This window comes from Pteropus alecto, unplaced genomic scaffold (assembly GCF_000325575.1).
Source record: "Pteropus alecto unplaced genomic scaffold, ASM32557v1 scaffold8, whole genome shotgun sequence".
NCBI lineage: Eukaryota > Metazoa > Chordata > Mammalia > Chiroptera > Pteropodidae > Pteropus > Pteropus alecto.
Window position 1 is genome coordinate 1726183 of NW_006494609.1, and position 26294 is coordinate 1752476.

Sequence of the window (26294 nt, forward strand, 5' to 3'; positions counted from 1 at the left end):
GGGAGGAGGGTGCCTGGGAGCTTCTGGGGTCAGAACGCGGCCTCGGGCCCGCCCCTTCCCCACCTCTTCCCCTCCCCTAGAGCTCCAGGCCACGCCCCCAAATGCGCCCGGCCCAAACACGCCTGCGGACACGCGGCCTTAACGCCAGGCCTGGGCGGAGCCGAAACTCCAAACCCCCGCCCTCTCCGCAAGATCCACCCTATTGGCGCAAATGGTCAGAAGCCGCTTCCAATGAGAAGGAAGGGGCGGCCGCCATGGCCCTATCCGTTGAGACAACACAAAAACGGACGCAGCTAACTGGCGGACGCTAGTTCAGGGTCTTTCCGGGTCCTTCCACGCTTCACCATTGCTTCTGCGGAGCCTGGGCCCGAGGGAGAGCCGGAGTGGACCCTCTAATAGAGTAAGTTTGTGCTAGCTGGGGTGACTATTGGCGTCAATCCGGGGGCTGCTGCTTCTTCCCCTACGGAGCTTGGGGTGGGACATGGGCGTGGGAGGAAGGGGCGGGGAGGGGCCGAGCACGTGTGTCGCCGGCCTGATCGCGGCGTGGGTGGGGGGCTGGGCCGGCGAGCTCCTGGTGTACCGGATTCTTAGGCGCTTGGAGTCCAGTTTGCGCTGTCGGGTCGGTTCTGCAGCCGCAGACACTGGGGGAGGGAAACTGAGTGTTGCTGCTCAGTGTCTGACCCGAAGGAGCGTTTTTTTCTAAACCCTGATGCAGAAGGTGCCACTCAACACCTGCCAGTGGCTGGATTGCCGGCCTTTGGCGGCGGTTTCCCAGGAAGTTCAGGTTGTGATTGATTTTTTCAGACAGGTCAGCATAACAGCTAACACAGGTTGAGCGCTTACTGAGTGCTAGCCACTGTGCTATTGCTTTACAAGCATTAATTTTTCGCAGCACTAGCTCTGTGAGATAGGTAGGAGATAGTACCTTTGTCAGACGCTGTAAGAGGTCCAGTGAGATTGTCATTTGCCCAAGGTAACGCAAGAACTAGTAAGTGGTGGGTCCTTGGGTTGAACCCAAGCTTTCCAAGTCAATTTCCACACCGAGTTGGGTTAGCCACCTTTTCCATACCAATAGTGGGGTGTCTGGGAAGCCTCATCGTCTGCCCACTTTGCTTCTGAAACCATGAGACCCCCTTCCCCTTGATGGGAGTGGAGTGGTCTGCGGACTTTAATTGTGAATCAAACAGCAAGGGAGAAAGAATGCAACAACTGATGCAACAACTTCCTTGAGGAAACAAACAAAATTCCAAAGCCCCAAACTCTAGTTTTAAATAACAGTAGAAATTGTAGTTGAGGGTTGTCCCGTGTGGGTCAGAAAGCCCAGGGGCCAGAGCTGCACAGGTGGAATCCCCTAACCACCACTCATGTGTCTTTCTGGACAGGATGCTTAGCCATCTAAGCCTGTTTCCTCGTTTGTAGAGTTAAAAAATACCAATTCATGGTGGGCATGGCCAGCTCCTTGTAGAGGCCATTTTATATTCTGCTTTACAGTGGCATCAGCATTTTCCACAGTACAGTCTAGTAGTTTCTATAATCTTAATCTTCCTATTGTTGGGTATTTAAGATGTTTCTCGCTTTAAATATTATAGTATTGCTGTAGTAAATCGTTTTTGTTTTTGAGATAGAATTCATCATCTTACTGTGTACAATTCGGTGAGTTTTATATTTGCAAGGTTATGCCATCACATGGTATCTCATACTCCAGAACATTTTCATCACCCCAAAAAGAAACCCCGTGGCCTCAGTGCAGCTCAGGTGTCTTGGAGCGGCACCTTGTTGGGCTCCAGCCCAAGCCCCTGGCCCTGTGTTAGGCAGGATGTTGAGGACCAGCTGCCCCAGCCACCCATCCTAAGGGGTTGGATGGGGCAAGTGGAGCCTCTGGCCACAGTGAATTTCAGCCCTTGAGGGAGTTCTGGTTCTACTTCCCTGGGCTAAATAAATTAAAGGGACCAAGGAGAGCCTGAGGCTTGGAGGCTACCACCTAAGCTCCCATGCTCTCCCATGCTCTGAAGCCGGGAGGGAGGCTGCCTGCAACTCCCCTTAGCCCAGTGCAGCAGCCCCCACCCTACAAGCCTCTAGGCCTTTTCCTGATCTACACCTTCCTGACTGCTACCAGGTCAGGAATAGTGTCTTGGGGCAGGGGAAGGGCAGGTTATCTGAGAAACTGGAGGACACTCAAAACAAAAGCATTTTGGATATCAGAGCCAAATCTTTGCCGCCCAAACTGTCAGACTGTGAGGCAAAGCCAATCTCCTGGTGAATGAGATCCAGGAGTAGGTCTCTACAGAGACCCCAGATTTGAAGCAAATAATGCTCATGAGTTCCGAACTTCAGGATTATTGACAAGTGGAGGTTGAAAGATTTGCTGCTGAAGGAGTTAAACTTTAGAAAGCTCTTGGAACCATTGTAAAAGTGAAATGGGGTGACCTCAAAGCAACATTAATAGCAAAGAGTGGAGAAGCTAAGCAGCTACTTGAATTAGGAAGGACAAGCCAGCAAATTGACCAACATGTTATTTGACTGACTGAACCCAGTTACAGAGAGCTACAGTGGACGCTACCCAAACAATTCTCATCCAGAAGAAACTGTTGGCAGTTTTGAAAAGCATAAAATAAAGGACATAAAGACTATATTTTCAGAATTTTTCATTATTGAAATGCTATTCACAGCAAAGCTTCAGAGGTATACTCCACTGCCTGCCAAAATATATAAAAGATTGATGGACCAGGAAAAAGATTTAGATGTTTTCAGAACTCTTGGTGTCCAACAATATCAATTTCATTTAGATGTAAGAGCAAATTCAAAGTTGCCTTTTCAGAGAGTACTGTCAGCGAAGAGTGTATTTAAACCAGGACAAGTGTCCAGCTATCGACTAAGAAAAGATCAACAAGCAGGAGATGAAGAGTTTGATGTTAAGAAGAAAATTAATTTTCCTCAGTTTACTTGTTTCCATTTTCATCTTGAAATGACTCAGAATCCAGGATTACTATACTGTACTGGGTTGCCGTGTTAAACCTCAAAATGAAATGCTATTGAAAATAGAGAAGAAAATTAAAGGACATTTATGCTGACCCAAAATGAAGATTTTAAAAATATTACACACCCAGTCTTTCAACCTTCTTAGTAATATATGACCAACTCCCGCTTTTGGATTTTAAGGTACTTCATAGTAATGTACTGCACCTGGCTGGGAGTGTGATAGAAGTAGTAAGTAGAGGAAGTAAATAACAAAACTAAAAGATCTACCAATTTCACTTAGCTTCTTTTAGGTTGACCCCAGAAAAGGATCTTGTCTGTTATCTAGTCATTCTGATTAAATACAGAATGACTTCTGTATTTAAACTTCTGATTCATGAAGCTTTAAGTAAAAAGATAAGTTTTCCATTTTTAAACTTTTACTGAAACATAAAGTATCACTTGATCTGTAAATTTACCTTTCAACAAGCGTGCAACAAAACAGAATAAAAGAAATATGACACCGATGTGTATGTTTTACAAATGCATGAAGCATCAATTTTAGTTTAACCCTTTTCTTGTTTGCCTCGAGACTACTCGCCGGCGGCACTTGTGGCCGCAGCATTTACCCTAAGATACCTCATGGATTACAGTCCTAACCTCACCCCCAAAGTCTGCCATGAATTATCTCGCTTTTATTATTACTTTTGCACTGCTCTAGTATATACATAGTCTTTGGAAACAAATGACATCATTCTGTTTTTAATAGTTCGATCGCTGAAAATATCAAATCTTAGAAATGTAGCATTTCTATGCGTGATGTTAAATAAACGCTGGCAGCGAGCTGCACTTTTTTTACCTAAATGGGAAATGGGTTAAATAAAAGTTACATTCACCTGATTCTGGTTTTAAACAAAACTGTCATACTAAAGTATTGTATATGGTACTACAGCTTTTGGAAAGCTAGTAATTTGGTGGAATATTGCTTTCAAAAAAACTAGTCAATGTGGAACATCATAAATCATTTAAAAATTTTATAAAAATTTTACCAAACTGCCACTTAGTTAATGAAAAGGTATAATTAGTACCTTTATTAGTACCTTATTTCTGAAAATATAAAATAATTTAATCATAGCATTTATCAACTCATTTGGGATAACTGGAAAAAAAAAACAATTCTTTAATACAGAAAAATAGACTTTCAAAAAGCTTAAAAAAAAAAAAAAAGGACCCCTGTACCAATTAGTCACTCCTCAGTCTCTACCTCCTCTCGCCCCAGCCCCTGGAAAACACTCGTGTCTCTGTGTGTGTGCCTCTCCCTCTCCCCCTTTCTCTCTCTGGATTTGCCTTTTTTGGAGATTTCATATACACTTAATCATACAATTTCATATCCAACTTCTTTCAGTTAGTGTAATATTTTCAAGGTTTATCCATATTGTAGCATGTATCAGCTCTTCATTCTTTGTATAGCTGAATACCATTCTTCTCTATGGATGTGCCATATGTTTTTATCCATTCATCAACTGATGGAAATACGAGTTGCTTCCACTTTTAGGCAAATATGAATAATGTTGCTATGAATGTTCCTGTTCAGATGTTTTGTATGGCCATATGTTTTCTGCAGGGTTTTGCTGGGTTGTATGGTGACTTGTGTGTTGAATGTTTTGAGGAACTGTGAAACTGTTTCCAAAGTGGCTGCAGCATTTTTCTGTTCTCACCAGCAAATCAAGAAGAATTTGTTATAGAATTTGTGAAATGTTTGGTTAAGTATTATACTCACTAAATTGCTCTTCCTTTTCTTTGTATTGAAGTAGCTTCAGCTCACCGTCTTATAGGTTGACGTGGAAGTGTTAAATAAATGCTCAATTCTGGAATGTAGGTCCAGACCGCTAGTGCTCATTCGATGCTAATTTGGATGTGGCATTCCACATCCAAGAGTGGAAGTTGGGAAATAAAGGCAAATAGATTTCTAATTTATTCTTTGGTTGCATTCAGCCCTAGAATTTTTTTCTAATTTTGTTGTGGCATTTGAATGTGGTTTTCAAATGTATTTGGTAAGATGTCATTAGTGTCTCCAGTGAGTGGAGGGAAAAAAAATCACCAAGTGTTGAGAAAGCCTAAAACTCACAGCAGCTGGTCCATGGACCATAGTTCAGTCTTTTTAAGAACTGATGTGATTCCCAATATTAAAACTTGTGATGTTTTGATGATTAAGTGATAGATTCAGGCTATACAAGATAAGATTTGAAAAAGCTACTCAAAATAGTTATTGCAAATCAGTGTCATTGAGAAGCGCTTTAATCTCATTCCTTATGTCAAAAAAACAGCACATGCACATCCTTTACTTTAATAGCTAGTGTACTTGAGGAAGCTAAAACGTTCTTTATAAAGCTAGATTGAAAGAAAAATTATTATATGTTCTGGTGTTATCTCATAAGGAACAGAAAGAAGAATAACCCAAGACAGTTCCTATGCCAAGCTCAAACTGCTGTCTTAAAGTAATTGTGAGTCCGTCAACACCTCATACAGTGACCCAGGGGCATCCTTTAATAGCTAGTGTACTTGAGGAAGCTAAAACGTTCTTTATAAAGCTAGATTGAAAGAAAAATTATTATATGTTCTGGTGTTATCTCATAAGGAACAGAAAGAAGAATAACCCAAGACAGTTCCTATGCCAAGCTCAAACTGCTGTCTTAAAGTAATTGTGAGTCCGTCAACACCTCATACAGTGACCCAGGGAATGGAGGTTAGCAGGTTGTCAGGCCAGGTGTCACCTGTGAGGTAAGAGACTGCATGCAGCCAGAGAAGTGGCTACAGACGCACTGGATTTTATCTGTCTCTACCTGAAGGCAGGCAGCCCTTCACAGGTGAGGCTTGGTGTGGCCACTTTGATAATAACCCAGAGTGGGCCAGCCTTTTGCCTACTTCTGAACATGAAGCAACTATCAAGAAGCAAATAGAAAAGTGCATACACATTTGTATGTAATGTGTTTTCTCTTATAGGAGAAATGCATAAAACCAACTGGAAAAGTAGAAGGCCTGGGAGGAGGAGCCAGCGGCAAAACCCTTGGTTCAGACAACATGGCTCTAATGAGAGGCAAGTGCTGTTTCCCGGTGTCATTGTAGCATTGTCCAGCATCCTCACATGCACATGAGTCACTGGCGGCCTCGTCAAAATGCAGAGAGTGAGGTGGGGCCCGACTAGAGAGTCTGCATTCCTAACAGAGTCCCAGACTAGACCAATATTGTGGAAAGATCAGGACAGTGTCCAGTGTTTGTATGTTTTGAAAGAACCATGGATAGTTCAGGGCCCCAGGCCTTCCCACGAGAGTACAACATGCAGCAAGGCGTGACCTGTGCAAGAAGAGTCTCAACTCAGCTTTGGCAGAGTTGTGTGGAAACACGCTGGACAGCCACCTTCTGGGCTCTGCGCGGAGAGTGGGGCAGCGGTCCTTGGACTAGTAGTCCTTGGACCAGAAGCAGAGACATTTGTCATGACACTTAATCCTTCCTTTCTCCTGCTGCTGATCACAGATGAGCTACCACAGGAAGCTCTGGGCCATAAAAAGGGAGAATAAATTTTCTCTGAATACATGCATAGTATTTATAGACAAAAGAGGAAGTTTTTTTATTTTTATTTTTATTTTTTATTCCTTCAACCTAGTTTTGAAGTTTGTACTCCTTTTGGTGTGGGGAGAGGGAGGTTCTTGATTTTAAAGAGGATTTTTATCAGGATTCTAAAATTCAGTCTTTTGTTGTATTGTTATATCCTTTAGCCATATTTGCCACAGAAGCCACTTGTAGCTTTGTAAAATGAGTGTTTAAACAATGGCTCTACATCAGTATTACTGAGCAGATCACTTCTATGCCCTGACCCCAGTTTCCCTATCTGTAAGATTGGGTAAAATTTAAACTCTTTGTACTGCTGAATTCAATAAAGAATGAAATTCACTTAGCCTTATAACTGCTGTTGAACTGATAAATGAGCCCAGCTGGTAAAATTCTTATTGGCAAAGATTTCTGTTTTCTTTTTTATGAAATGCTTAAGTGAGGAGATAAGAAAAGGGAATTACTGTGACACGCATTCTTTTAAGGATGAGAAACCAAAACCTTGCCCTAACTTTGGTGTATTTGCAGTAGGTAAACTGCCTTCAAAGAAAAGAAGGGTTAGTTCTTCCTAAGTAATCAAAGGTCAAAGGGTCAGGGGTAAAGGCTGTGGAACTACTGACCCGCCCCCTGCCAGGACCCCACAAAGAATGACTGGGACTCAAGCCCTTCACTTCCAGTTACCATGACTGTGTGTCAACAGGTGCGACACGGAGGCACAGCAAAGCCCACAGGATTCCGGCCACAGCGACGAGGAGGCCCCATCGACCTCATCCAGCACAACCGGAAGTTCTTCTGTGCCAGGTAGGGCAGTCTGCTGGATAGGCCTCCTCTGGCCCTGCCTGTGGGGAAAGATGAAACCGAGGCCTGCCTCATCATCATCTGGTTATGCCTGTTCTGGCTGCCCTTCCTCCTCAGTCCTTGGTGACTTCACTTGTACGTGGGTATACGCCACGTGTCACATCCCATTCCTGGCTTAGAGGAAATTCTGGGAGCAAGTTGAAACACTAAAGGGAGGAGCTGGATGCATCAAGAACGGTGATCCTGAGGCAAACAGCTCCCCCCAGGACGGAACTGGGCTCCAGATGGTGACCGACAGTGCTGGCCCACCTTCTGCCCCTCAGAAAAGACAGGCAGCTCTGAGGGGTGGTGGACAGGCCACTGGACTCCTTACCAGGTGGGTCAGTTCATAGTGTTTTAAGGTGGATTTTATTTCTTTTGACTAAAGATCTACCAGGGTATTACTTTGACCCTGAAAAGAATCGCTACTTCCGCTTGCTCCCGGGACATAACAACTGCAACCCCCTCACAAAGGAGAGCATCCAGCAGAAGGAAATGGAACACAGGAGGCTGCAGCTGCTAGAGGAGGAGGACAAGCAGAAAAAGGTGGGCTCCACTTTCCTGGGGGCCGCCCTGCCCCTGCACTCCCGCCAGCCTCCATCCACTGCTGAAAGCAGGTGCCAATTAAATGCCCCTCTCAGACTCAGCACAGTGCATGTTAGAGAATGTGGTGTTTTTCTTGACAGGAATCGGAAGAAGAGAATAAGAATATGCAAGAAATCTCCCGCCCCACTTTTTCTATTTCCTAAGTTTCACCAGTAATTCTAACATTTTGTCCTTCTCTGGAGGAATCTTGAAAAGCAGCATGATACAGTTTTAGTAACTGTATATTTTAAATAGAAAATCAGGTCTATGTGGTTTGGATATGAGGGTTTCTTGTATCCCTTCTGGAGATCAGATGCCAGGACATTTTGATGGTTATGGGGGCAACAGAATGGAAAATCCCGGCTGCAAGGTCACCATAGGTTGAACAAAAAGCACGATGCAGATCTGGGCGTCCAGTGCCGTTCCTGCACTCACTAGTTTGGTGGCTTCATCTCCTCAGGTACAAATTGATGGGGGCCTTGGACAGAGGCACTGAGCAGACTTTATAGCTCACACATACTTCTTTGTGATATACTTTTTCTCTTGCCAACGAGAGGAGACAGTCAGATTTTTATGCATATAATTTCTGCCAACTTTGTACCTGTTTCTTCATTGCATCCTGTGGAACTAAAAACATTCTCCATTATCCCATACATAAAATTTCACTAAAACTATCTTTTTTTTTTTTTTTTTTAATTTAGAAAATAACCAGGATGGGATTTAATGCATCTTCCTTGATACAAAAAAGCAAGCTGGGTTTTCTCAATGTCACCAGTTATTGCCGGTAAGTCAGTGCCTCATTGTTTCCTTCATGAATGTTCTTTTCCTCTTTTTTATTCCCATGGCCCAAGAATCCAGTCAGGAAACCACATAGGTACTCTGTGAGGAGGAGTATGTGATTGCAGGACCCCAGCTCACAGTCTGCCTTCTGCTGCTGAAACCAGCCTGAGACAATCATTTTCCCTCTGGAGCAAGTGGGGAGACTCCTGTAGGGGACCAGGGGGAGAGGAGAGGGAATCTAGGCAGAGAAACTGGGCAGAAATTTCTCAGGATGTTCCCTCTGTTACTCATAAACCATGTTTACTTTAGTAGTAGGTCTTATAACTTCATTGCTGTGAGATTTCTGCCTCCTTTCCCCTTATCTAATGGGTTGTCACCAAAAATGGAGCATTAAGTGGATGTATGTGTACTAAACTTTAAATACTTGTGATTCCTGATATAATTTTAGCTAAAACCCCGTGAGATAGGTTGATTCTTCCCCCAGTTTCCAGAAGAAGAGACTGAGGCTCAGATTGGAGTGATTTTTCTCAGGGTAAAGTGAGAAAGGACGGGATCTGTCTGACTCCAACGCCTGAGTTCCTAACCCTGTGTTCTGTTGCCTCCTGCTATGTGTGGGCAGGTGAAGAAACAACATGAGTTTGGGTAGCTTATAGATAGGGGACAGTTCTCATCAAGGAGCAGGGCCACGTTCAGGGTGGGCCAGCCATGCAGGAGGGATGAGTCAGGGCAGGTAGGGACATGTCTCTCCATTATTCCCCTAGAAGACTTGTAGGTCAATAATAGAAAATAATACTGAATGTCAACTCTAATTGAAAAATAAAAATATTTAAAAAAAAAGAGTTAAAAGTCTGGTTTGAAAGATCTGTTCTTCACCCTTAAAGATGCTTTGTCCTTAGTGGAGCGATAGCATGATGTGGAGAGGGAACGGGCCAGGCAGATGGGCGGCTGCATGCCTCGGCTCTTCCCATTGCCTATGTGTCCTTCGGTGTGTTGTTTGATTTCTCAGGTACCTTCTCTTGGTCTCAAGAGAAAGAGTCGCACTAGATGATTCAAAAACAAATTCCTGTAGTTCTGACTTTCTTCGATCCTGTGAATGGGCTGATTTCTTTGCTTTAGTTTTCCTGAGTTCTAAAATTGAATTTTAGGGGGATCTCGCTCAATTTCATTGCTGAGAAATAATATGGAGAAAGCTGACTGGGGGAGATGGTCCCCAGGGTATGGGACAGGGTAGAACCCCACCCTGAACCTTCCTCGTGGGTATTTCGGTATGGCACCCGTGCCCTCCCCGTCCCCTCTCTTTCCCCTCTGCAGTTTAGCCCATGAGCTTCGAGTGAGCTGCATGCAGAGGAAGAAGGTCCAAATTCACAGCTCAGATCCGTCCGCTTTGGCAAACGACCGATTTAACCTCATACTGGTGAGTGACAGGGATCTATCTGTGGGTGCCAGGGGTATGACTGCCATCCTCCGACACTTTGTGGCTTAGCATTGGCTTCCATCAAGCCTGGCAGTGTAGATGGTAGTTGCATGATAGTAGGTGGTGTCCTCTAGGTTCCAAGCACCTGCTGGCTACCTATTGGCAGGTGCCAAGCTGGCAGGGCAGGCCATGGAGACCATCGTTACCCCTACTACAGCTCAGTCATTTGACATGAGAGCCAGGGCCCACCACACATTGACTGAGAGCTATCACAAAGTAACTTTCCCTCGGATGTGTTGTGTACACAATCAAAAGGGTACACAGTGGACGGGGCTTCTAATCCTTCTTATACTGGGCAGGATTTGGTGGCCAAACCTGAAGCTCCAGTGTCCTCAGTAGTAACAGCATGTTACTCCCTTGCTTGCTGTCCCTGACTTGAGTGGCAGGGGCCTGCAGGCCTGTGTCCCTGGGCCTACACATTCATCACACCTTCATCACATCATTTGCAGGGAGCAGAATGTCTTCTCTGCTCTTGGTTAGACCCAGGCTGGAAGCCAGGGCCAACTGCTTGAGTCCCGGGGCCAGAGTAATGTTGGCAGAGGGTCCACTGCAAATAGAAGAAGCCAGACCACTCAGTTAGACTGGGAACTCGAGGCCGTAGGAGAGCATGGCCTGCCTAGGAAGCCCTGTCCTTCCTAGAGGTCTAGGGAAAGCTGAGGATGGTGAGAGAGAGACACAAAACAGAGAGCCTCGTTCTAGTCCACTGACAGGCCAGGGGCTGAAGCTACAGAATTAACCCTTACATCTTGCTCCAGGAGACCCTGACAGCATACAGGGAGTTGGGGGTCAGAACTCACCTTCTCTCCTATGGCTTTACTCTTCATATGTGTTTGGGGATGCAGTTTGACCTGAGTACTTTCTTGCTGTGGGTTCCCCTCAGGAGCCCTTCCCTGGGCTCTTCGGTAAACTGGGGCACGGAGGTGGAGGTCAGTGTGCACATGCTGCTTAATATAGGCTGAGCCCCTGGTCCTCACATGGTCTCACACAAGCTGTGGGCAGGCCCATGGAAGACCTTCTGCATCACCCAGAGTTACTGGCTGGCTGGTCTGACCAGAGGGTTGTGCAGGGTGGTTTGCTACCCAGGGATCAGTTTTTCAGATCTGACTCTAGTCTCTGGTAATGATTCTTCAGGAACATAACTGTTCTTGCCAAGTAAACTTGCAAAGTGAGTGCGGTTTTACTAGCATCAAAATCGATATGTATATGTGTGTGTATGTTTATAAATATATATAAAACACATATATAATTTTTGCTTTGAAATAATTATTAACCACATTTTTAAAAGAAAAAAAAATCTTAAAAATAACCCACAACCCAACACAGCCTTTTCTATTGTAAATTTTTTTTTAGTGCAATTTTTTTTTTTTTGTAATCATGGTGCCTGTGTAATGGGAATGCAATTTTGTATCTTCCTTTTACCCTTGACAATTTAACTGGCATCCACATTGCTGTGTGGCTTTCATGATGGTCACATGTTCTGTCACCACATTTCTCTGGGTGGACATTAGGACTCTTCCAAACCCAGTTCTAAGTGAGGTTCTGTGCAGACCTCTTGGCCACACCCCCCTTACTGCCATCCTCATCCCTGCTCCTGAATTGTGAGATCAGACACCTGTGCCCAGCGATGGCTATACCAAGTAGGGGCAAGTTAGGTCATCTCCATGCTCCCTCACGGTCAGGAGCTCTCACCTGCGCAGAGCACAGGAGCTGGGAGAGATGGCGCATGGTCTTAGGCCCAGGAGGTCACCTACAATCCACTTTCCCCCTCCAGGCAGATACCAACAGTGACCGGCTCTTCACAGTGAACGATGTCAGAGTTGGAGGCTCCAAGTACGGCATCATCAGCCTGCGCGGGCTGAAGCCCCCCACATTCAAGGTGCATATGCATGAAAACCTCTACTTCACCAACCGAAAGGTACGGCTGCCTTCCCTTTAGCCCTGCAGCTGCTTTGCCTTGGATCTAGGGGCACGGTAGTGGTTGGCCAACTTCAGAGTAGAGGAGAGAAATTTGTGAAGAAGCCAATACTCAGTTACCTCATTTTCCCAAGGGGAAAATGGAGTTTTAGATCCTGAGAACCCAAAGAAGAAGAAAAGGGCCTCTAAAGTTTCTTATCTTGGAGAAGAAATTAATTTAGATGGGAGAAGCTTGAAGCAGTGGTTCTTTAACTGGTTGTAAGGACCTTCCCTTCAAGAGGATCGAGTTGATCTGAAGGAGCCCACACCAAGGCAGGTCATGGGAGGCGGGCAGCAGTAGCCTGAGTGGAGAGGCCTCCCGGTTCCTCAGGATGGTGTGTCAGTCACTCAGCCCGTCTGTGGCTGACATTGAGCTTTACATAGTATGAGGAGCTTGCTGCCTAAGGGGCAACCTTTAAATGCAGTGGGGTGACAACTGGATTCCTAAGAAGCTGTGACTTTGTTTTGTTGAGCCACAGGATGGATACAGGTTGAAAATGGTTTCTGGGTAAAGTGAGATACAGTTAGGTTTGTTTCTTGCCATTACAGAAAAGTCATCCCTGCCCTGGGGGGTACACCCAGATGTCGCACTATGAGGCTCTTGCTGATAATGAAGGACCGAGGCCTGGGGGCTACTTCCTCCCTGTCCCTCTTTAAGACTGCCTAATGGGACCGGGAGCTTCCTTGTTTCAGAACGCTTATTCCAGTCTTTAAAGGAGCGAGACCTAGAAAAAGGTCACGTCTATATCCCCACAAATTACAGGAAAGCATCTGTCTTTCTCTCCATGAGTTGGCAGTCAAACCAATCTTTCCGTCCTGCTGTGTGCTTCCTCACCAGGTGAACTCTGTTTGCTGGGCCTCGCTGAATCACTTGGATTCTCACATTCTGTATCTTTTGGCAGAGGAAGAGGTTTGGTGGGCAAGCCACACCTTGATGTGGATGGGCGTCTGCAGGGTTTGCGAGGTGGCATCTTAGTGGTCAGAGGTCTGGGCCATTTTGTACCCTCTCTTAACCCTTTCAGAAAGAGCATTTCACATAGATTGAAAACAAGAATTCCCATGGAGCATAGGGAAGTAGTTGTGCCCTGGGGTGATGTTATGTCACTGTGTGCTGGACACTGTTCTGGAACTTGAGAGTTGATGCTCTAGCAGAGCAATAAAGCAGAAAGGAGCAATAAAGCTTTGGGAAAGAATCCCAAATCCTCTTGAAGCAAAGGAGATACCAAGAGCTGCAGTGGTCCCGGGGTGGGATGGGCCTCCTAGGGGAGGCTGGCTGAGGGCAGGCACCAGAGAAGGGGGTGCCTTTGGCATGGGACATGAGTCTGTGAACTCTGGGCCTAGGGTCGCTGCCAAAGGGGCCTTCTATAGAGCACTCTTCATTCTAGTCTCCGCCTTCCCAGAGAGCCATCAAGGCTTTTCTGCTGGGAGTAGTGTAGTGTCAGGGTAGCTGGGCCCTTTCTCTGGATCCCTGGGGCCTCTCGATTATGCACAGGGCAACTGTCCATCATGTGCTTCAGAGGAGAATATTCTTTGACCCAAAGCCAAAGCCACGTGTTCTTGGTTCATATAATAAGTGTGTTCATGAAGCCATGACCACTTGTACCAAACACCTACTTCGTGAGCTGTCATGAGGTTAACACTTAACATCTGTGAATGCACTTAGCACAGTGCTTGGCATGTCATGGGTCCTCAAACAAATGATAGCTGAATTGGAACCTGCTTTTTTTTTTTAATTTATTCCACAACACTATTTCAAAGGTTTTAAAGCCTAAATTAGATATCTGATTATAAATTTTATGTCAGACAAACACAGAACTGTGTGTTCTGTAAGTTGAAAGTTTTACGAGGCTTCGTTTGGTGGATTTGAGATGATGGGAAGACTTGTTACTGATGATCTCGTCAGAGGACAGAAGAGACTAAGCCTTAAAAGAGAGAGAAAATAACTTCACTCATTGCTGATCGGAAAACAGTATGGCATTTTTTCATTTTTCTGTGGGCTGAGAGGATAGAAATCTTTATAATTGGACTTAAAGAGTATGAAGGATGTAGTCTATTTCAGGGGTTCCCAACCCCCAGGCAGCAACTCGTGCTGGTCTGTGGCATATTCGTAACCAGGCTGCACAACAGGAGGTGAGTGGCAGGCGGGTGAGCAAGCGAAGCTTCATCTGTATTTGCAGCCACTCCCCAGTGCTAGCATCACCGCCTCAGATCTGAGCTCTACCACAGATCATCAGGCATTAGATTCTCATGGGAGCACCAGTCCCTGGTGCTAAAAAGGTTTGGGACCGCTGGGCTATTGTAGCTTGATTGGTGGCTTGCCCTCTAGTGGTCATTTCAGGTAATCTTCAGGCTTTTGTGCAGCTGTTACTTCTGCTGAAGACCATGAAACTTTCTTCTTTGCAAAAATGGAACCTTATTCAGACCAGACCTCCATTCTGTGTGTTTCCCCCAAAGAGTGGTGGAAGGTTAGACTGAATTCCACACTACTGGGCTCTTCATTAACCTTTGGCCTATTAAAGGATTAAATCCTCAATACTGGACTGTAAATATCCATTTTGACTATAACCTGGGTTTCAGCCACAGTAATTGAAAGCATACCTGTGTAAAGACTTTCTCCCCACATCCTTGCTCTCCAAACCCAGATGCAAAAGAGATTTATTTAGGAAGGCATTGAGCTGCCCAGCTAGTGTTCTCATTTATAGTTGTAGCAGCCTCTATACTAGAGATATTTAACATGGGCTTACCACCCAAGGCAACATGACATGCACACATCACTCATTCAGATTGTCAAGAATGTTGCATGATTGCTTTGCAAATATTTACATTTTTCAGTGAGGGGTGTGTGTATCCATTCCACTAACATCTATTGAGTGTATGTAATCCCTGTGCAAAGTGCTGGAGATGAGCAGCTCAACAGGTGATCAGTCTACACAGTGATGTCTGTGGGGCAGTTGAATGCAAGAGGGATGCAAGGATTTGGGCAGCCTTCCTGGAAGTGATTCCCACATGAGAAGGAAGAGACAGAGCTCCCATCAGAAGGAAGAATCGAGACAGAGCTTGGCACATTGCATAGCATTAAGTAGGGCTTTGCAAGTCGGAGTCCTCAGGGATGTGGGATACCCCTGGAAGATTGTGGTCATGGAGTCATTTCTTATATAGCAGTGCGGGTGATAGGCTGGCCAAGGGTGAGACCTCGGACGGAAGGCTGGTGCACGACCAAGTGGGCAGTGGAGAGGGAGCCAACGAGCAGGAGGAGAGGAGAGATGTGAGTCTAAGAGGCCTGGAATCTAGACCAGGGAACTCCAAGAGAATGGTGTCGCGGAGGCCCAAGGAGTGTGTAGTTAGAAATCGTGCTGCATGACCGCGGGCCAAGACTGGAAGGTGTTCATCAGATTTAGAAACTAAGGGCTCATTGGAGACCTTGGGGAAAACATGTCACTGAAAAGGTAAGTGTCATACCTGGATTTCAGTGGGCTGAAGAGTGAAAGAAAGGCAAGGAAGAGGGAATAAACGTAGGTTCCTGTTGAGAGTTTTGGCTGTGAAAGTGGGGTGGGGGGGGCACCAAATCAGTCAGAAGACAATTCAATAGGAAAGTTGGCAAAGAATATGAAGAGACGGTTTAAAAAGGAAACCCAAATGACTTAAAAGTCTGATAGTGCCAAGATTTGGCAGATGTGGAGAATGGGGAAAACTGCTGGTGTAAGTACGTTGATACAGCCACTTTAAGTTGAAGGTGCATGAACCTTACAACCCCGCATTTCCACTCTGAGTATAAACATTGGAGCAGTTTTCAAACTTAAGTTGTGACCTGTTAGTGGGGGCCATAAATCAATTTGTGAGCCATATTTTTAAAATGAAATAGACTAGAAAATATCAAGAGTTTCATACTTAGGAAGGGCAAATATTTTATAAAACTTTTGTTTCCAATATTTTGTGTGTATATAGCATAGTGTGTAAAATTAAATTCTTACCATGGGTTTAAGAAACACTGCCTAGAAAAGCCTCCCACACATGGGAGTGGGAGACAGGAAGGCGCTCATTCCAGCAGCAGAACAAAAAAAAGAAAAGAAAACCTAAGTGCCCGTCAGCAGGAGACTGGATAAATAGTGATATATTCATACGAAAGAATGCTCCATGGCGAAAATGAAAGAACAGGCTGTAAATGTCAACATAGATGAATCTAGAAGATAGTGGAGACTGGAAAATTGTAAAAGATACTCCACATGATGCCATTTACATACGTTTTTAAAACATAAACAACTGTATTGCTCCTGGCCAAATATCATGTGGTGGAAATATTATAACATGGCCTAGAACTCAGACCAATTTTAGAATAGTGATTTTTTTTGCTCTGCGGGGGAGAAGGGAGAATTGGCCTGGGGAGAGGTCAGAGGGCTTTTAACTGTATCTGCGACATTTTTTTCCTTTAAAAACATCTGAAACTAAATATGGAAAATGTAAATGTGTTAAATCTGGCCTTACGGGTGTTATTTTTATAATTTTTTGAAGGGTGCTAATGCCCATTCTCCTCCCCGAGGAGAGCCTTGTACTTGACTGTCCTTAACAGCTTTTCCAGATTGTGCCTCATGGGAATTGCAGAGACTCCAGGCTGCGCCACCCTGCTCCCAGCATCACTGTTCGTCAATAGTCATCCAGGTACCAGGCCCTTTTGCTTTGGATAAGGGGGTGCTCTGACAGGTGTCTGTCCTCTGCCTCCCAGCAGCCAACGACAGCTCTCGGGAGAAGGCTTGGAAAGGAGGGGTAGGAACCAAGGGCTGTATGAACCCGGGTCACAGCTGGCAGGGGTGACAGTCTGCAGAAGCATCTGTGGGAGGATTCCTTGAACCTGACCCAGGATTCGTACTAGAAGCATGTGCATCTTTACACATGTCCTCCTTTTGGGTCATTTTAGCAGCCAGAACAGTTAAGTGCATGTAACCAATACAAAAGATGAGAAAATATATTTGGGCTGCCTGCACAGATCATTTACGAAAGTGGGACCAGTACTGTCGGGGATGCTTACTTCTCTCTGGCTGAAGGCAGTTCAGGATTCTGGACTTCTCCTCCCTGGCAGCATTCTGGATATTAAGTTTCCAGTCTTTCAGAGACTTAGGATCAATTAGACAGGGGTGTTAGAGAAGAGTGCAGGCTTCAGGCAGATCTGGCATGAATCCCAACTTGACCAGATTGCTTAACCACTGTAAAGTGAAGATAATACCTATTCCGTCAAGTTAAACGAAGGATTAAATGAGCTCATGCACACTTAGCGCTGGCATTTCATCGTATAGCAAGCTTGTGAGGCAGGAGTACGTATTATCACCAGTTTACAGATGAGGAAACTGAGGCAAAGAGAAGTTCAGAATTTGCCTTAGAAAACTAAAAACTAATCTGTGGTATTGGAAGTCAGAACAGTGGTTCTCTTTGGGGAGGAGTGGGGATGTAGCAATTGGGAGGGTACTAGAATGTTCTGTTTCTTAACCTGGGTGGTGGTTACGTGGCTATATTTACTTTGTGATAATTTATTAAATTGTATATTTATAATTTATGCCCTTTATGTATGTTTTGTCAATAAAGTTTTTTAAAAATGTTTTGCTTGAGATTATACAGCTAATGGTATGATCTGGGATTGAAACCGTTTAATTTGTAACACCATACTGCCTTCTCAATAGCTGTTAATATTTTTAATACTTCTACTGGGACGTCAGGAACGATACGCATATTCACTCTCAGAATAACCACTTTTGCACCAGGCACCTCAGCTAAGTGTCTCTTTTTTGCTACCACAAAACCCAGAATAGGGGCCAAGGTATTCCTGAGCAGCTATTCTTGGAGGTTTCCCAAATCTGGTGATCACTGGCCTGGCAGGGTGAAGGGACAGTCTCCCTTCATGCCCTGTTGGGCAGCCAAGATTTACAGTCAGTTTTCCTCTCAGCAGGAGACCGACCTGGCATGCTCTGCAGTTTTCGGATCCCCGGGGCCTGGTCTTGTGCGTGGTCCTTGAACATCCAGGCGAATAACTGCTTCAGTACAGGTGAGCCATGGCTGCCACCCTAGGTCACCAAAGTAAAGGATTTATGAGACCTTAAACTCCCGTCAAGCAGTCCCTCTCCCTGGACTGCAAGTAACTCTTGTCTCTCCGCCCTATCTGTGTCTCTGTCAGGCTTATCTCGGTGGGTCCTGGTGACCAACGTGGTGACGGGACACCGGCTGTCATTTGGGACCAGCAGTGATGTCTTGGCCCAGCAGTTTGCTCTTATGGTTGGTTGGATTGAGATGGGCATAATATAAAGTTATCCAAGAGTGGAAATTTTGCTGGATTGAAATTGGATTCTCACGTGGCATTTAGTTCTCCCCCTTTTACAGGGGAAAAAGGGCATTGTTAATGGTTACTTGGTGAATATGCATGCACTGAATGAAAGTTTGCTGATCCAGAAAGGCCTGGCTAAACTTGCTTTAAACAGCTTCCTGTTTAAATGAATTGTTAGCCATTTTTAAGTAGTAATTTTTTTAATGTATAGATTATGTCCCAAATCTTAGCACTTAAAAGTTTCATACACAGCTTTCGAGTTACACATTTTATAAATTTAAAAATCAAAATTCTAGTCATTATTGCATTTCAAAGATTTGACCCACAGAAAATGCCATTTCTCTTTAAAAATGTAGAGAGGGGAGCGTGTTACCCTGCTTCCAGCAGTAAGCACAGAGTTCATTAATTCAGGTTTCTTCATCTTCCTTCTCTATTTGGGACCCCATGTCTTACCTGGACTGTTGATCTCTATTTGGGACCCATGTCTTACCTGGACTGTTGATCTCTCTTCTCCATATTCATTACCCCAGCTTATCATGAATGACCTTGGTAGAGACAGAGTGCCATATTCATTACCCCAGCTTATCATGAATGACCTTGGTAGAGACAGAGTGCCATCACTTGGACTCCAGAGTGAGGCCTAAGGAGCAATGCAGTCTTTGGGGAGGGTCTTGGAGGGACACATGGGGTCCAGTTCTTTTCCTTTTTCATAAGGAACCCTTCCAACTCCACTGTGCTTCAAACCCTGACCAACCCATCTCCACCTGCCCCTGTAACCCAGAGGCTGGGATGGTAGGGGAGAGGCAAGGGTTGCGTTCAGGAGGGCACACCCCTCCCAGCCATAGAGGGAAGTACCAAGCAGTCCCTCTTTCTACAGGCTCCTTTACTGTTTAATGGCTGTCGTTCTGGAGAGATCTTTGCCATTGATCTGCGTTGTCGAAATCAGGGCAAGGGCTGGAAGGCCACGCGCTTATTCCACGACTCAGCAGTGACGTCTGTGCAAATCCTCCAAGAAGAGCAATGCCTGATGGCATCCGACATGGCTGGAACGGTAGGGTAGCACTGACTTTCTCAAGCCAGTGGAGCTGGTGGCCCAGCAGAGGTCTGCCAGATGGAGGGGCTCTGTTAGGGGAAGGGGCTCTGCAGAAGAGACCTGCATGCCAGACAGCAGCAGGGAAAGGCAGCTGGAGACCAGGTGAGTTGTGAGCTGTGCAAGGCAGCTGCTTTGCTGTCCCCTGGGAGCCAGTCTGGTCTAGACAGCCGTGAAACTGGCTCTGGTGCTTTTGATGGACTCTAGGGCTCAGGAGTTTGAGGCTTAGATTTTCCTAACTGGAAGAGTTCTTTAGAGACCACCTCACCCTCCCTGGCTTCTATGCCTGGGTTTCACCAGTGTACCTGCTGGACCCTCCTTAATGGCCCTTTGTGCTTCTTCCCACAGATCAAGCTGTGGGACCTGAGGACCACGAAGTGTATAAGGCAGTATGAAGGTCATGTGAACGAGTACGCCCACTTGCCCCTGCACGTGCACGAGGAAGAAGGAATTGTGGTGGCAGGTACCTGGGGAAGGAGAGAGTTCATCCATCAAATACTATCCCTTAGGGCCCCCAGCATCCTAATCAGCAGAAGAGAACATCCACCAGTTAGACATCCCTTTGTTCTCACACCAGTGGGCAAACATCACTTCAGCAACAGTCAAATTAGGTGCAATAAAACACAGCAGCTTGGGAGACCTGAGTGTAGGGTTTAAGCCTGTGCACTAGGTCAGCATTCATTATCTAGTCGTGCAACTGTCATTTTAAAAGCTTGCGCTCCCTGTTCTTCATACTTACATTTCCTCCAGAGAATGCTGAGAAAAGAAATTAAGGTCATTGTAAAGGAACTGATCCCTGGTCCTTTTAACACCATCCCTCTGTATCCACAATCTGTAGAATAGGAGCAGAGCTGGCTAGCCACTAAACCCCCTGAAAGGAGTTACAAGATCATACTGTTTCTGGGCTATAGAATATTCTGATAGTGTGAAAGTTCAGTGGTTTGACAAATAAAATAGTAGGCCTTTGACACTAAAGACTATGTTCTCTGTCTTCACGATGTTCGGTGAACTGTGCTACCTGAATTCGTCCACAGCTGAGGTAGCACCTGTGGTCATGGTCACTCAGCTGGTCAAAAGCACAAACGTGAAATCCATGAACACCTAAGATCTGCCCTTCTCTTTCCTCTGAAGATCTCTAGTAGCATATATCATGTGTCTGGGCTACTGTAACCAATGGTATTAGGTGTCACGTTTGTCACAACTCTAGAGCCCTGAACACTATCTGCTCTTATGAACTGAGCCGTTAAACCAGAAAGAGCTCTGGGGAGAGTCGACACCTAGTGGGCCGCCAGGATGTGACAAAGTTATGAGATTGTCCTGGTTACTACTTGATAAAAAGGAAATCAGTTGCATGTCATCTAGACCCAGTGGGTTGGGCTGCCTCTTGACTAAACGTTGACACCAAGAGAAGCAGAATGCCCACCTGTTAGCCAGGATGCCCAGTGAACCATCCAGGGTGTCACACAGTCAGCCAGTGCGTCTTGTCACTTTGAATACCTGCAACTAGTTATGGTTCTAGAGCACCAGAGTAACTAATAACTTTGATTTTCAAAACCATGTTACCAGTAGAAAAAAGTTCCATCTATGACTTTGCGTTTTGGCTCACATGGAATCACGTTTAGCCCTTAGGAATCATGAGAAGCCATGTGTGCATGTCCGCAAGTTCTTGTCTGCAAGCTCTCAGTAACCTGCCACGTGTCTTCCCTCTCTTAGTGGGCCAGGACTGCTACACGAGAATCTGGAGCCTCCATGATGCCCACCTGCTCAGAACCATACCCTCTCCACACCCCACCTCCAGGACCAATGTTCCCAGCGTGGCCTTTTCTTCCCGGCTTGGGGGCTTCCGGGGAGCACCAGGGCTGCTCATGGCTGTCCAGCAGGACCTTTACTGTTTCTCCTACAGCTGATTCGGCAGGGTGCAGCCTGAAGGATGTGGAATTTACTTAAGGAAGTAAAGAGTAGCCATGGTTCTGCCATAACTGCTGTTTCCAATGAGCGCATTTTAAATGGATGCTCTACGAACACAGATCCTCATCCATCTAGCTGCTGGGGAGAAGGTGCTATGTTTTATGTGGAGACACTTTAGTAAAGTTATTTCAGTTACGTTGTGAGCTCAGAGAGCTTAAAAGTCCTTTTCATAAAAGGTACCTATTTCCTTTGGTTGAAGTCCTTAGAATAGTCCTTTCTTCTTTTTTAAACAATTTTTTCTAAGGGTTGAAGATTGGCAATAACTAAATTAAAGCTACTTTCACCAAAAGCCCTTTCATGAAGCCTAATGAGACTGGGTGAGACTTCAGGTAGTCGGTGCCTGAACCGCAGAAAGACATGTATCTGTACTTGAGAAAGCCAGTCGAGAGAGAGAAAGAAGGCTTTTCTTTGAGTATCTAGAGGAAGGTTTACAGCTGGAGTTCAGAGTCATCGAACTAGCCTTCTTATACTCCATATCAGTAGCAGGTCTCTGGGACTTTCCTTTTATTACCATTCAGAGGCATTAGAAGGAAAGATGGATCTTTTGAGGTGCTAGATGCCTTTGTCAAGGCACCTTCAGAATGTTAGGTGCAGCAGCTCTTATTTTTATCATGATGACTTGAATGTCAGATTCAAGGGCCCCGTCTCAAAGAAAACTGGCTTTGACTTTTTATAACCTATGGGAAACAATTTGTGAGCTATTTATAGTGTTAAAGAACTTGTCTACCAAACAATAAACTAGAAAAAAACCATGGTATGGTGAGTTGATTTGAATGACTTAGAAGATCATGATACTTGGCTGCTATAGCAACATACCAGCTGCAGTAATGTCTACTTAAATCTTAGGTGAGAAAAATAGGTAGAGACTGAGACCAGCCCTACATGGCTTTGCCGAGGAGCTTCCATTTGCCTCTCTGGATCGACCTGTACCTGTGTCACCTGCTGTGTGTGTTCCAGGAAGCTGACCTCTATGGACTACCTCACTGGCTCTGTAGCCCCGGGGGTTCAGCTGGTGGGACATACAGCAGGAAAGGAGAGGGCAGAAGAGTTAGGTGGGATTGTTAATCCCTGGCCTCCCTCCTGCTGGGCTTTGCGGGGCTGTGGCCATGTTCCTCCACCCAAGGCCAGGGCTTCTGTTGGAACATAGCTCTCTCTGGGTTCCAGTAACTTCTCTCCATTTGCCCTTTCAGGTCTAGCTGGTAATTGCACCTCACTGTTGCTAGCCCAGGATGCTTCACCAGTTAAACTCATCAGTTATCTCCTTGAACTTTACATCTGTTTCCTGCTAAAACTAGTACAACTTAATGTACAGGGAACCAAATCCAAAAAAACCAAAACCAAGAATGATTGGTCACGTCATAAATGAACTATGCTATAATAAATATTTTTAGTGCCTCATTTTATAAAGAACTTTCCAGGACACAAATGTTTCACTCATCTTACTTGATCCTTATAACAACCCATAAATGAAACAGGACAGTAGTAGTAATATCAAAATTATTAACATTTTATAGAGAAGTCTGAGCAGAGATATTGAGTGACTTGGCCTCCAGTCAGTCACAGACCTTGTCATGTAGAGAGCTGGGACTTGGAACCAGAACACTTGAGGTCACCTCCAGTCACTGACAATATTTAAATATCACAACTAGTGCTATGGGGAAATCAGGAAGTGGCTCAGTGCAAGGGTAAACATGCGATGCTAACATTTCATGACAATCACCAGGTAAATTTTTCTGGCACCAATGTGTTAATTACCAAAGTTCTTATGTGTTTAATCATTCAAATCTTGTCCCTGTATCTATGTAACCCTGGCATACTGACTTGTACATTGGTCCCAGGAAACACTTATACGATGGAAGGGGCCAGGTGGCCAATTTCACTGGAGTCTTTGGGATTAACTTTGCTGACATACCCCTGCTTGAGAGCAAAAAGCATAATAAATGCTGAGCCATGACCCTAACATCCACTCATACTCTTTATCACCTCAAGGTCTAAGTTATCACAATGTACAAGGTCATTCATTACAGTATCTGCAATTTGGAATCGCTGGTACTGCACATCTAATGCAGCACTTTCTCCACAGTTGTGCACTATTTCAGTGGAGCCGAAAGCCCACAGTTGGCTACTCAACCCAACTTTGATCTCCCCAAACAGTGGAGACATTCTGACTACTCGAGAATACCAGGTGGGTTCGACATGTATGGCCCTCTCCCCATTTGCCTTCTTAACTCCAACTATGCTTAAGTTTCTGGTTAGGAAAATACAGTTATCGAAAAATCATGTTAGATTTTCCTTAGGCTCTAAAGGTGGGGGGGAGGGGCTTTCAAAACTTCTAATTTAAATTTAGCAATTTGTTCTTGATCTCTGGTTAGCAGTCACTGCTCCTAACATTTGGTCTAGATTGTACAAAAAGTGGTTAAACTTAGCTAAGTTGATTTTAAACATTTTGGTCTGTTTGCTTATTAACAGAGATGATTAGTATGTTGCAGTCTCAAAGCATTTTTCACTTGCAGGTCTGTTGGGGCATTTTGTCCTGTCCCCCAGGTGACAGTGAAAGATAGAAAATGAGCAGGCAATGGTGGCAGCAGCACTGAGCTATGATAAACCTTTTGTTAAGTGGCCTGGTGTCTGCCTGCTTGTAGCCTTCTAGACAGATGAGAGAACAATGGCACATATTGGTTATCAAAAGTGCCCACAGATAAACACCCGCCTTACAATCCGTCTTGCTGTGTAGCCACCCTAGATAGAATTCAGCCGGCCAACATGCCCTGTTGGGGTACTGAGCTTCCTCAGTGTCCCCCAACAAGGGTTCCTGGAAGTGTCCTTTGAGACCAAGTAGGCCAAGTTAGCCCTGCTTACCTGTCAGCCCTAGATCTGTGCTGGTCTAAAACTCTCACATGATGGTCTCCGAAAACACCTGCAGGCTAAACTCAGTTTCTTCTTCCAATTCTTCATTTGTCTAAGTTGCTAAAAGCCTCTGGGTCCACTCCTTTAAGTCTGCCTCTCTAGGTCTCCCCCTGCACGGCCACTGCCACAGGAATAATCTTCCTAAAAGATCTGTGTTCCAGTGGTTTCTTGGTCACGTATAACATCCAGTTGCCCCATCTCCACCTGCCACCGGGTGCTCTCAGGACACAAATGTTTCAAGTTCCTCATCAGATCTCTACTCAAACTTTCCTTCACTCCTTTTCATCTGAAAAGTCCAACTGTTAAGTCTCAGCTTCACAAACCAGAGGAATTAAACCCAAGAGATGTGTAAGGACCCCACCGGGCCCCATTATTTAGGAGACCAATTAGTTCAACCACCAGCTTTACAGACCTAGCTCTCAGATATGTTCAATAACTCTCTCTTCCACCTATGAGCAAGTCTTTTAAACCATAAGGTTATTAAAGCCTCTGTGTAGCACCTGCCTAAAAGGGTGAGGACTAATCTGTGCTATAAGCTGTCAGGATAGTGGGTACTCCCAGTTGGGGGAGGGACTAGGTATTTCTGGGGTGCTGGTTGATTATATGTTCAGTTTCAGTAAATTAATCAAGCTGAAATGTGAATGTATGATACAGATCAATAGTTTAAGCTTTTGTCTTCATCCTGTATTTAGCTGGCTTTCCCCCCATAGTTGAGGCTGGGACTGTATGTATAGGGTAAGGAGAACCTCCTGTTACTCTGTCGCTGAGCTCCCTTCCTTCTGTTGGTCTGACTGGTGTAAGGAAGGAAGTTTCGAAGACTTCTGCCTCATACCTGTGGTCGGGCAGACTCGAGCTCAGGGGTGCCCCTGCACAGCGACTGGACAAATGGCCAGGTCTAACACGGCCTGCCACCACACACATCTCTCCTTAAATCCTCCCCATCCAGCCCTCTTACCCAAGAAACAGAAGATCAGGGCAAAAGCAACAGGCGCAGGAAAGAGAGACAAGGGAAAAGAAGATGGGGCAAAGGGAAGGGACAAAGACGAGAGTGTCAATGGCCACAAGAATGAGAGAGAGTAGAGAACAGACACAAGAGTTGAACAGACAAGGCAGGGGCAGGGCAATGAAGACAGGAGTGACAGATACAAAGACAGAAAAAGTTTCCCCAGTGTTTCCACAGGTCACTAGTAACACCTAGTCTCTTCTGTGAGAGAAGATTCCCCGGGGACTGTGATCCCACAGCTACTGGAGTGAAACCCTGAGAACACAAGCTGTTAAGCAGCCGCTATCACAGCACCACGCAGCACCCAACACAGCTGCCCTACTCGGGGCCAGGCTGGCATCGCTCAGCCTGGGCTGCGACTCCATGCTCCGCCCCCCATGGCACCCCCACTCCACAAAGCCTCGTCTCACACTCTCTGTGGAAAGCTCTGGTGAACAGCCCAAGTACAAGAGAACAGCAGGGTCAGTGAGCACACGTGGAGCCCTCTAACCACTAGAAAGCGTTCTCTATCAGTTAACACTCAGTCAAGGAACATCCAGAGTTCCTGGTTCCAGGAGGCAAACTGAGCTGGGCAGGCTAGCTATCCAAAGCCTGGGGGAAACATCCTGTTGCAATGAGATTAAAACCCATGATAATGTTCTGTGGTATTTGGCAGAGCTTTTTGAATTCTTGTTAAGAGTAATAAACTGAGGTATTTACAGGTAAAATATGACCACCCTAGAAACATGCCTCACTTGTATTCTGCTTTGAAAGCCACCAGCTACTTTCCCATCAATTAGAAAGAGGGAGCAAGACTTACTGGTGGAATTAAAGGAAAGAGCACAGT

The 26294-nt window shown here is 45.3% G+C and overlaps 1 protein-coding gene across 2 annotated transcripts; it reads left to right on the forward strand.

Annotated features, from left to right (window-relative positions):
* Positions 1 to 259: 259 nt before the first annotated feature.
* On the forward strand, positions 260 to 22313 carry DCAF4 (DDB1 and CUL4 associated factor 4). 2 transcript variants are annotated; one of them, XM_015599553.2, is made up of 14 exons: positions 260 to 401; positions 5957 to 6052; positions 7265 to 7365; positions 7790 to 7947; positions 8688 to 8770; positions 10078 to 10180; positions 12012 to 12155; positions 13032 to 13081; positions 16770 to 16849; positions 18126 to 18224; positions 18354 to 18451; positions 19378 to 19551; positions 19939 to 20053; positions 21304 to 22313. In XM_015599553.2, exons 2-14 carry the CDS (start codon positions 5964 to 5966, stop codon positions 21495 to 21497), a joined length of 1488 nt encoding a protein of 495 aa, XP_015455039.1. In that variant the 5' UTR covers positions 260 to 401; positions 5957 to 5963; the 3' UTR covers positions 21498 to 22313. The 2 variants fall into 2 exon arrangements, with proteins under 2 accessions (XP_015455039.1, XP_024897868.1); XM_025042100.1 differs by having other exon boundaries at positions 18129 to 18224.
* Positions 22314 to 26294: the final 3981 nt, after the last annotated feature.